At 33.5% G+C, this 12,693-nt stretch overlaps 1 protein-coding gene across 1 annotated transcript in view; it reads right to left on the bottom strand.

Moving 5' to 3' along the window:
• Nucleotides 1-2,556: 2,556 nt before the first annotated feature.
• The window catches only part of LOC149424123 (uncharacterized), a 191,811-nt gene continuing 181,674 nt past the window's right edge, over nt 2,557-12,693 (bottom strand). The window contains exon 5 of the mRNA XM_089631038.1: nt 2,557-3,770. Coding sequence (XP_089487164.1) covers nt 3,210-3,770 — 561 coding nt within the window. The 3' untranslated portion in view covers nt 2,557-3,209. The remainder of the gene's footprint in view (nt 3,771-12,693) is intronic.

The following is a 12,693-nucleotide window of genomic DNA, read 5'->3' as shown; positions in this document are numbered from 1 at the left end:
TGCGAATGGTATTGTTTAGATTATAGGAATGTATAGAAAATAGGCATGATACAGTGAAACCCGCATAAGAAGTTTCATGCCACATTTTGGTTTGTTAGGTCCTTTGAAGATTTAATCGTTTCTCGGTGAAAATTGGTAAGCTCCCATGCCATATCTAAATTTGTTTCTATTTTCTATGGACCTGATATTGTTTGGATTACAGGAATGTGCAAACAGAAATCGCAATACAGTGAAACTCTCGTATAACGTTTAAACATAAGAAATTTTCTTGCTTTCATACAAGTTTGATTCTTTCGGCCCTTTGAAGACAAAAATGGAAAAAGGACCTAAAATTCCCTTAGAAAACCTCCTAAGAGACTTTCACTAAGCTTTCATTTTTAATACGTATTCCGTGAAGTGTGAAGTGATGTTTGGACGATTTAAAGCAGAGGTTCCTAAACTTTTTTGCCCGTAGACCACTTGCCCTTGCCTGCAAAATATTGAATTTTCCTTAAACTATTAACGTCCAATGTGATAATCATTTATTTTTTTCGTAAAAAGATTTCCTTCCCTTGCCTGCCCAGCAACCGGGTGGCGATAAAGTTCCTCTGTTTTTGCATTATGCAGACAAGGGCGCCCTTTTGAGGTATTACACCAAATTAAAATGAAGCAGAATAAGCAACGAGAATTTCTCTCTGTAGCTGGCCCTACAGAACTGCCCCTTAAGTTCGTTATTAGCGCTTATTCAGATCAGTTCTTCTTGTCATAAGATATCCCATTCTTCAAAATTCCATTTCCACAGTCAAAATGTCCTCAAACTTAGTTTTAAAGTCTGTGGGAAGTACATCTAAATGTTGAATGTCATTATTACCTTGGACGTTTTTCTAAAACAAGTTGGGGAACTAGGAAAATTCGCGGCTTCCAATGTGCAATGTTTTGGTTCAATATATTAATTCTGTCGAGAAAAAGAACGTAGACTCTATTTATATACCTCAATAAACAACGTTATGATTTATAAAATAAGTAATTTCTTTTATCAAATAAGTAATTTCTCAGTCTATTATTAGTATTACGTAAACTGTGTTAGGTGTATTGTGTCATTTACGGTACTATTACATATTGAGTTCAGGTAAATGGGGGTCCGCTCATATGTACCCCTATTTGAATCTCGTGGACCTCCAAATATTTTTCTCGCTGACATAGACCCCCAGCAAGCCGATATCGACCCCTGGGGGTCCATATAGACCACTTTGGGAACCTCTGATTTAAAGGTTTGATTATTATTGCAGTAAAAATGATACTAGCCGCGTTGGACTACCAGATTTGAATAACCAGGCACTTGCCTACCTTTCAAATTTCTTACATATAAATATGGTTTTATAATATATCCTGTTGAAAAACCAATTCATCAGCTCATCCTTTATGATATCCTATCTCTTATTTCTAATAATTTTTGTTTTTTTTTAAGTGGGACTTGTTATTTTCAAGATTAAAACAAAACAATTTTTTAATACTGATTTATTTATAATAAAAATAACGTTTAATCCAAAGCAAAATGCTTAATTACACAAACAAAAATTAAATTAATTTACATAATATATATTTTTAATACTTCGTTTATATTTAGGTACTTATTTATAAAAAAAAATTAAATCAATTGTTTTTAATTATGCTAAAAAATTTTGTACATGTATTTCAGAACAATAAATAAATAACAGTTAACTTTATAATTTCTATCACTAATAATTAATAATAACCCTATTTATTATATATTTAAGTATAAGATTTATAATTAAGAATAAGTTTGCTGTAGGACGGATTGATCACATTTCTGATGACATATTTCTGCTGTACAAATCATCCACGTATTATTATTATGATATTGGAATGTTTTTTTTTTGTTGTTGAATTTTCTAATAAAAATAACGTTTATTTAAGATTGTTTAAAAAAATTAAATACTTTGAAGTGATTTCAGAAGAAACGATTTTTCACTTTTTTGCCTCAAATATTTTCCCATGTATCGTTATACAGCGTGTTCCACGCGCATCCTGCGTAACTCTGGGGTGGTTTTTCAGGACAATCTTATAAAAAATCCTTAATTTTATTCTAATATAATTACCAAAAAACAATAATAAAAATTGTCCAGTGTAATCGTAGCTTTACTTTTTCGAGTAATGCATGTGTTCGGATATCAAAATGGCCACCCTCAAATTTCAAAACTCAAATAGAACAGCTGACTGCGTTGGAAGAAATTATAATTATAAAGGTGTGTTTATACGTAATAAGAAATTTATTATAACCTTTTCATTAAGGTAATAAAAAATCATTTTTTTTGCTTTGTTTTTCAAACCCCCAAAGTTTCGCTGTATAACTATTTTTTTTAATTAAGAATGGTGCTTAAAAAAATAAAACTATTTTATATTACTTAAAATATAATCGTCCTCTCACAATTCTACAATAATTATTGCAACAAATAACAGAGTTTCAGCATTTATTATAATACTTTTTATGTATATCTTTGGAGCGTCGATTGAATTATAAAAATATAAAGATATAAAATAAAATTTAGAGAACGCGCTACCGTATTTTTAATCTTAAAGCTAATTAATTAGTATTAAGGCTTTACACTAATTATAGATTGGACGGATTACATTACAATGTTCAGAAATGTTATATTATTTGTAAAGTTTTACAAAATGGTAATAAATATATTATGCATTTATTTAGTGCAAAATGTTTTTTTAATTGGACGAAGAAGGCAATTTATCCATTGGACGGATTTATATTCATAATATTTTTATAGTAGGTAGATAAAGTCAATCTATATAAAATGCCAACCAGTGAGCAATAGATTTGAGCACAAACTATTGATTTTTCTCATCGTAGTTATAGTATTGTACATTTTCTAGGTGGCTACCCGATAAGAATGAGATTGTAATATATTATTATTATTATATTATAGATGCTAGTGGTCATAAAACTTAAAATTCACGCGGGCCGCAAACATAAACAAAAAATATACAACATCACCAAACCATGTTTTAGAAGACAACCTCTCATGATGATTATGTTCAAACACGAAAGGAATTAGTTTGATGCCACTGTTCTATATAGCTTGTTAGATCACATATATTTATTATTAACTTACATAAGTTGTATAAGTACACAATTGATCACTTGTATTAATAAATCAAAACCCCATAAAGCTGTTATAAAAACCCGGTATAGTTCAGCTGATCAGATCTCCGTGTCCATTCTGCCGCAGCATTTCCAGCTTCAGTTCATGTTCTCTTGCCTTGAGCCTCAGGGCGGCTATACTGGAGCTCCTCCTATCCACTTCTGGAGCCCCGGGAGAACTACCCCCACCAGGAGACAGGGGAGGAGATTGCGTCACGTACTCAGGAGCAGAGTTCTGCATGAGCTTAGGCCTCTGAGCGGCTGAGATGTTGGCTAAAAGCGTCTGGAATGAACTGGCTGCTGCAGGGTTGTATAGGTGACTCATTCCTTGAGGGAACATAGGCGGTGCTGCCCTATGGAAAGGGTGTCCAGCACCTAAATACCCTGCGGGGATGACGGGTCCAGCGTGCAGCGGAGGGTAGCGGAACGAGGCGAGGTTGGCCCCATCGAAAGGCTTGCGGAAGTTGAAGCCGAGGTGTGTGAAAGGGTTGGGCAAGGCGGTCTGCGCGGGGGGCGCGGGGGAGCCTCCAGGAAGGTAAGGGTTGTAAGGGTGACCCTGGGGTCCGACCTTCTCTTGCTTCCTCCACTTGGCGCGCCTGTTCTGGAACCAAACCTGTAACAAAAAAAATACTTTTATTAGTATTGGATAAACAACAGCAAACGAAAACCATTTTAACAAATCAAACTTATTATTTTTTATTAACGTACTGCAGTCTAATTGTACAATTCGTATAGCACGAAATAATAAATAAAAAGTTACAAAGGAGCAGCACATACGTAACAAATTCATGGAAAAAAGTCAAAAGTAGGACTTGTAATATATATATTAGACAAAATATTTAAGTCAAAGCCTGAATAAGGTTTTTGGCGGAGTCCATGATTTTGACTTTATTTTATAAAATGTTACTGTTTTACATTGTTACAGCTTTTTCAATTTTTTTTCTTCGATTGTAAACACGACAACTTAAACCTATAAATGTTTTATTTTATTGAAACACCCAAATAAGGAGAAGTAGTTCTCCGTCACGGTCCATTTCATGTGCGTATTGGAAGCAAGAATTAGCGAATAATATCCAAGTTAACATGCAACTCGAGTGAAGGTTGACCCACATATCTCGATTATGTAATTCGTAATAAGTGCAATGAAACATGAACATACACCCAGTGGCGTGCATGAACATACAAATGTTTTTAGACTTTCAACAATATTTCCCTTACAGGCTTGCATATCATTGATAGATAGTTGGTAGGTGAATAATTACTGTAACTTCTACATATTTTTCTTTACCAACCCGAGGTTACAGTGCAGTTTACTGCCGCCATGGCAACCATTTATTGGATAACCAACACCTTTGCATTGGTCACCCGATATATATTTATATTTTTTTAATTTTTTTTTTTAAAAGAAAGACAAACATTCCCGGGTTACGAATAACCTGAAAATATTTGAAAATCTCCCACTACCACCACAGAAAGCGGAAAATGTTGCTTGTGTTGTGATGGAGGACTTAACCAGCCGAGGAATTGAACACACTACGCCTGGATGGGACCCAAGCGCGATGTCAACTCGGCCACCGACCGGTCTTTATGGTTCGCTACGTTTGGAGATTTAGCAGGGGTGCCCGGGTTCATCGAGATAGTTGTGGGGAGGGATATATTCAAACGTCCGCCACTCCCGGACACACTGATCCCTAGATTCCTACCCACCACTCATGCGTTTTTCCTCGCCAGAACTTCCTTTCCTTAAAAATACCCTCCACACATCATCCCCAAAGATGACATAATTATTTTCATCAGGGCCTTCTGAGTGTAGTGTATTTTTTTTTATGCACACTTTATTAGATACAAAATCAACTGCTCTCTTCATCGGGATGAGTAATATACCTACTAAGTTAAATATATATTAAAAAGTAGGAAAGATATTAGAGAGCGGAGGGGAACCCAAATCGGCAGCAAAATTGATGAAGGAGTGAAAGGGGTAGATTCGCAAAAATTTAAAAAAATGGATTTCTTACTATATTTATCAAATATTATCACTTTTGGAATAATTTCCACTCAACCATTTTTCCCATTCTAACGAAAATGTAATTTCCTAATTAACTTCCCCTACACACTATCCCAATTAATTCTTCTGCCGATTTGGGTTTGCTCCCCCACCCCGGGGTAACTTTGGTGTACGAATAATCTCGATGAAGAGAAAATTGTTTCTCACTAAATATTGATTTTTTTATTTAATGACCTGGTGTAAAGAAAGCAAATTGACTTTAATTCAAAATTATTTTGTTGTGCCTTTGCGCAGACCGTAAATTGTAGTTGTGAAGTTCCGCCACTGTCTTCAAGCAAACCAACAACAATTTTGCATGTCAGATGTAATTAGCCCGATGCATGATAATATAATATGCAATGTGTAGTTTCATAAAGTAATATACTCCACTTTACATCGATATATCGCAATTCCGCCTCACATTAGTCCATTCAATAAACTATAGCTGGCTATTAAGTTATTATCAGATATTTAACTGCTTCTGCCTTATTTATGGACCGTTTAAATAATTAATACGTATTCCCCTTAAGAGGGATATTGCAATTAGTGATTATTCCATTCAGAATAAGTCGTTTAAATTACATGCATGCTTTTAAAACTATTTTTTGGACTATTATACTAAGGTAGAATTGAAAAACAAATTGTATACAAATGTTATGCACTTTTTTGATTAAATGCAAACCATTTTGTCAAATATTTATTGATTTTGAACGCGTTTCAACCCAGTGCCCAGTTACAAGCATTCAAAAGGAAGAAGAAGATTGTTCAAAAGGACATATGCAAATATGAATAATAGGAGAAGCACGCTAACATTAAAAACGATTATAATTGATAGACATAGACGAAAATATTTAATAATCTCATTTAAAAAAGAGAAAAAGTTGCATGACATCTGAGTTAAGAGCATTTAAAGAATCATTGTGATATTTTTCATACGTACCTACACGGAGAAAAATTAGTGATAAAAAATATTGCTAATTTATTAAGAATCTCTTCAAATTAACTACAACGGTACTTAACGAATAAACTGATAGGATTCTTGATAAACTTACATCTTGATAACATATTTAACGTAGTTTTTGTTTCATCACTTTTCATGACTTTATATCACTTTTTGTAGGTGTGTTGAATTGTCATTTTGATGAGATACCCTGTCACCATTTTTGAGAGCTTTATGAGGAATTTGTCATATTTCGGTAGAATTCGTAATATATATATATATATATAAATAAGACCGACCTACTAACGCTTCATCGAGGTTAGTCACACCTTGGTTTATTTCTATTTAATTAAATTATTGAGTCTCATGCTATATTGTTATAAAGTAAATTACATTTTAATAATATGAATCTTTCATTTAAGATTTGCATCCTTTATTCTTGACACTTTTAAGTAAGATTAATATCATCGTTACTTTTGGCGCCCAACGATTCTGACGATTCTAGGCGGTTCCCACCCATTTAAAGTCAGCAATAATTATTTCAGTAGTATTTAAAAGAATCAGTCCATTTCCATCCATTCAATAATTTGAAAGGTTTTAAACTGCATTATTTCAGAATGTGAGAAAAGTGAGACGCTCGTGGGTAATCACGAACGTACCCTTTGTAATTATTGTCCGACTTGTTTCCATATTTCGAAATAAAAACGTTTTCGATTCCAGGTATAATAATAATAAACAATTAGTGACTGGCCTGCCAACATTACATTTCAATTAAGGCGAGGTACTGCTGGATAGGTGAGTATTTAATTCGTATTGCATTGCAGCCACCTGCCATTCTCTCAGGCAATTAAACGAAGAATTGTTTACATCTGAGAATGGAAGAAGTAGCATTTTTTTACATTCACTTCCAAAGACCCACTGGAATCATTTAGAGATTAAAAACAAAGTGTTACATGTTTTTTGCGTTTAAGCTTTATTGCACATTATAAATATTTTTAGCTGACTACGAACAAAAACTAACAACGTCTTATGTTGTACAGGTTTATTTATAATTTACCTTTTTTGCCAACAAAAACGATCAATTTCATGTCTTTTAGTAGTACATTAAATGCGTTGTGTGCCTTTGAGTGTGTGTATACCTATTTATTTGTCTAGATATTTTCTGCCTTTGTATTGTAGACACTTGATTTTTATTTTTTTTTTTTATTTGGTACAATATTTTTTTACATTTCAAAGTTTTCCAGTAATGTTGGCCTCACTGGCTTGTCCGTGCTGAGGCCTTCATTTTATAATATGAAAATATAATCTAAATACAATCTACAATATAAGATAAAATAATACATTTAATATATAATCTTGTGTGTTTGTGAGTGATGTGTGTTTATATTGGTTTTGTGTGTTACGTGTAGGTTTTATTTTTATTTTATGCTATGACATTTTGGTAATATTGTCTTTTTTGGTCTTTAATCCATTTTGTAATTTTGTGTGTGAATTTATTTTTATTTTCCTCAATTTTTACACTGTTGAAAGCTTTTATAGCATGGTATTGGTAGTGTCTTTTGTCCAAAGCTTGAATTTATTGTCGGAGTTTATATGTTTTCTTTGTACGCTTGTCTAACTGGTCTGTTCGTGTTATTTTGTGTATGTTGAAAAAAATTTTTTTTGTCAAAAATGTAGTTTGTAGTGTTTTAACGTATAATTGGCGTATATCTAGTACGTCACAGCTGTTGAATATTTGGTCTGTATCAGTCCGGCTATGTTTTATTAGTATTACCTTTAAGATCGTTTTCTGTGCGGTTTCTATGTAATTGATAGCCGAGTTTGTTGCTCATCCCCAAGCAATAATTCCATATTCTATTATTGATTGGCAGAGTGCAAAATATATTTTTTTCAATTGTTTTATTTTATATAATGTTTCTTATGTTTAGGAAAATGTGTATTTTTTTGAGAAGTTTAAGTTATTGTTATTTGTTTTTTTATTGTTATTCTTCTATGCCTATTTTCTATATTGTAGTTTCTCGCTATACAGAGTGTCCGGGGTCAAAATGCGGTAACTTCGGAATGTGTTTCTACATGATGGTAGGAGAAAAAATTATAAATAACTTTTTCCGAAATTCCAACTTTATTTCCATACAAAAACAGATACCTACTAAAAATCCTTAGTGGAGGTACACACTTACCCTATAAATTCGCTGTGTGCTTGTCGAGCGCGAAACTGGTTCGAGTTCAAAGTTATAACAATGCGCTTCAAAATCGTCTGTTTTATGATGTTTTAAAACCAAATTTGAAGAACAAAGAGAACTGCAGTAAAATAATAATACGAATTTACCCTTTTTTACGATAAAAAACATTAATAACTTATTAAACATAGCAAACAAATCACAGCTGATCTGTTACCAGCTGTAAATCGCGGGAGGGGGGAGGGTAGCGGTTCTTAGTTCTAGGATCGGCAGGTCGATTTAAAATGATCCAAAAGCAATAATAATGCAGTACGCACACACCGGCACAATTTTTCGTTTGTAGCTGAAAAGTACATCTAAAAGTTGAAATTTAAAAAAAAGTTATTTGTTTTTATTTACTTCTACCATCATGTATAATCACGTCCCGAAGTTACTGCACTTTCACCCCGGACACCCTGTATGTGTGTTTTAGTGTTAACATTAATAATATGAAATTGATCTGCTGATAAACTTATTTGGGAGTTGTATTGAAGAATAAAAATAAATATAGAATAAATTGTAATATTTAAGAATCTCGCTTGTGGGTAGATTATAAATTATTGTTATTATTCATACAACGATACAAGCTTCTATCTTGGAAGCTAATAATGTAAAATATGTGAGACAAAGCAGACAGGTCCATTTATATATCTTAATAATCATGCTGCCTAATACACACTGTATTTACACCTATAGACTTACGTTCCTTACAACATTGTTTATTCTACGTTTTTGGACTGATTTAACGAATGTATGTCAATTTCTTCATATGTTTAGAAAAAATACGTTTGTTTTACGATTTCAAAGCAACATAATATAGTTTCACGTGTGGTGTTTTTTTATAAATAATTAATTGTGTTGGCTTCCTCCTTTTTGAGGCAAAGTTTTGGACAACCTTGCAGTATTCATCAACAGGGCATACATATCTAATGCCACCATACATACATATCTAATGAGTAAGAAATACATACATAACTATACATCCTACAAACAAACAAAAAAATACATTAAACTATCTAGTATACGGCCCACATGGGTTACTTACAATATACGATAAAAATATTGGTCCATATTTAAGTAGAAGGATTTTGAGATCGTTTACGTGTTATAAATGTATATGTACAGAACCCTTGACTTGATTTTTTACAAAAACGGCACTTTTAAAGTCATACAAATTATTATTATTTTTATTACATACCTAAAATGTATTTTACGAGTCACACACAAAACATTAATACAATCACATTTAGAATTCCGTCCAAAGTACGAAGTTTATTGCCGAACCAATTTTCCGGGCCACTTATTTCCGTGTCTAATTTTTCAATTAGCATTTTTTTCAATTACGCCAAGAGATGGAATTAATAATAATTGAAGGGATATTATTTATGTACAACAAAGCCGACATTAGGTATTTATTCTGTTCATTAATGACCAATTACATGGATTACGATTTATGTTCCATGTTCTGTGCCGTGAAATATTAATGCAAATTATTTAATTATTCCAATTTACCCAAGTGATATTGTAATGTTACATTACTTCAGCGGTGGATAGAGGTGAGTGGAATTGAATTTGATCATTTCTCGTAATGTAAGAGAGAAATATTCCTGAGAGGTTCATTAGTACCTACATGTTGGTGGTGTATGTATGCATACATAGTTTTTATAATAAACAAAGAATATAGAGGGTATATCAACACGTACCCGAAAGCCAAATAAAAAAGAAATTGAACATATTTGGGGTAAAAAGGTAGATATCATTTTGTTATTTGATGACATTTTATAGAGGGTATATCTGCACGTACCCGAAAGCTAGATATATTTTTGTTATCCGATGACATTTTATAGAGGGTATATCAGCATTTACCCGAAAGGTAAATATCTTTTTGCTATCCGATGATATTTTATAGAGGGTATATCAGCACGTACCCGAAAGGTAGATATTATTTTGTTGTCCGATGACATTTTATAGAGGGTATATTAGCAAGTACCCGAAAGGTACATGTAATTTTGTTATCCGATGATATTTTATAGAGGGTTTATCAGCACCTATTCGAATGGTAGATGTCATTTTGTTGTTTTATGACAGAGTATAGAGGTTATATCAGCACGTACCCGAAAAGCCTTAGCGAGCGATTATTAAACATATTTTGGGTACAAACGGTAGATGTCATTTTGTTGTCCGATGACTTTTTTTTCATCTAAAAACTTTCGCCACGGAAACCATTCATTGGATAACCAATAACTCTGCTACAGATCACCCCAAGTAGTTTTCTACGTTTAGTGACTTAGAAGAAGTGCCCGGAATCATGGGGTGAGATTTGTCCAGATCTTGAGATCTTTAGGCCGGATCAGGAGAAACCGGTTGAGGGATATTATTTGACCTCTTCAACCAGACTTTTTCCTCATCAAGACCATATTTGGACCCACACTGTAGGGGGAGGGATTGGTTCATATGTCCGTCACTCCTGGACACACTGCTCCACAGATTTTTACATGCATTGAATGAAATTAATTTCCACGGTAATTTGTATAACATAAAAGACTAGCACAACTTGCTCCAAAATTAGAGCGCAAAGTTAACCCCAAACCGTCTTGATATGTTTTTTCGGTCCTTCAATAGGATACCAGAAAGGTACACGTCACCACGAGTCGCAAGTTTGAAGTTCTTCATGTACAGCTCTGTAGCCGCGCCGTACACAAAGCCATTGTTGGGCATGAAGTTTGCGAAGTATTCGTATAGGTAGGTAAAAAAATTGTCAATGAAAAAGTCCAGGGTATTCATTGTTTAAAATATTTCTACTTACACATTCTCAGTAAAAATCTTAAAAACTGTTTGCGGGACTTTCTGCCTGAAAGCAATTTTTACAAAACAAAACGTAAAACGCAATTCTTCGTGCGATGTTTTGACAGCGATAAAATGTTTTAGAATACAGAAATTATTTTGTTTTGTGGTTATTTAAGATTTAGATTAGATATAGTTGGTCGATGGTGGCTCCACGCGATATGAGATGTAGGAGTTTTTTTTTCCAGAGAATACAAATACTAGCATTGCATAAATGGATCTACCTTTATCTGTTGTAAGGAAGTTCATGGTTCAACTATCAGAATTAAATGATTAAGCTTGATTAAAAATTCCTCCACAAAAGCCCTGCAATTCGCATTAATTGCAAATGGCCGCTGGTTTCCCGGCAGGTTGGTTTGATTACTCCAATCAGAGCTTACTAATGTGGGGATTAAAGTAAAATGGAGTCCAAGTCGCTACCGACAAAGGAAACACATGAACTTTATCTTCTCGCCGTAGTTAATGAACTTATTTCAAATAATATAAATCGATTCATTAAAAGTGGAATAATTCAGAGTAATGTTTTAATTCGCAGAAATTAATCCGCGATCAAGGGTAACTTCTGTATCAATAGCTTGTTGGAATTTTTGAAGTGCTTTAATTTAAATTAAACTTCTACTTGCTTTCGTAATGATAAGATTGAGAAATATCACCTTTGAATGTTACCTGTTAAACAGCTTCTAAATAACTAACACCACCGTTTTTAATGGTCACCAGGTCAACAATAATGTTTAATTTTCAATTTGTGTGAAGGGTATGGGAACCGCTGCCCCGGGAACCATTTATTGGATAACCATCACCTCTGCCATATGTCACTCCTAGTGGTTCGCAACGTTTGATGACTTAGCAGGGGAGCCAGAGTCTTGAGCCAGATCTGAACTTTTGACCTCTCCATTTCATCCATTTCTTCAACGGGTCATTCTATAATTAATTGTTATTCCTAAAAATGCTTCATAAAAATAAACTACCTACACGATTATGCCGAACCGAAAGGATTGTTATGATAAATATTTATAAGGCGATTGCGGTACCCATTACCAAATCAAAATGTAAGAAATTAAATATATTTCCCCAAAAAAATATTGCGGGGAAACTTGGGACAACTGTCCAAGTTGATTTGTTGCAATTTTTTTCGCAAAAAGGGGAGATTCACGTAAAGCAAAAATGTCATAAATCCTTATAAGGAGTGGATGTAAGATAGGTAGCGGGGGAATTTTGTCCAGTCAGTTGCGTAATTAATTGATTGACATTGCGCAGATACCGATGAAGTTAAAATTCTCGGTGCTCCCCGTATGGGCAATGAAACTTTTACGAACCGGAGCACGTTCTTAGAAAACTATCTCCAGTTTTTTCTATATTCTTTATTTGTAATTATGCTTCATACAATAAGGTTCAAGTTAAGCAACCATAGACATAAAATACATGAGTAAATGAAATTGGAAACAACACATCAATGATGACAAGGATATTTTAATCAGAAACATCTTAT

The sequence above is a fragment of the Hesperophylax consimilis genome, chromosome 4 (assembly GCF_061612785.1).
Source record: "Hesperophylax consimilis isolate HC1 chromosome 4, BYU_Hcon_1.0, whole genome shotgun sequence".
Classification (NCBI taxonomy): Eukaryota; Metazoa; Arthropoda; class Insecta; order Trichoptera; family Limnephilidae; genus Hesperophylax; species Hesperophylax consimilis.
Note: the sequence above shows the minus strand (reverse complement) of the source record. Positions and strands in the feature narration are given on the sequence as shown.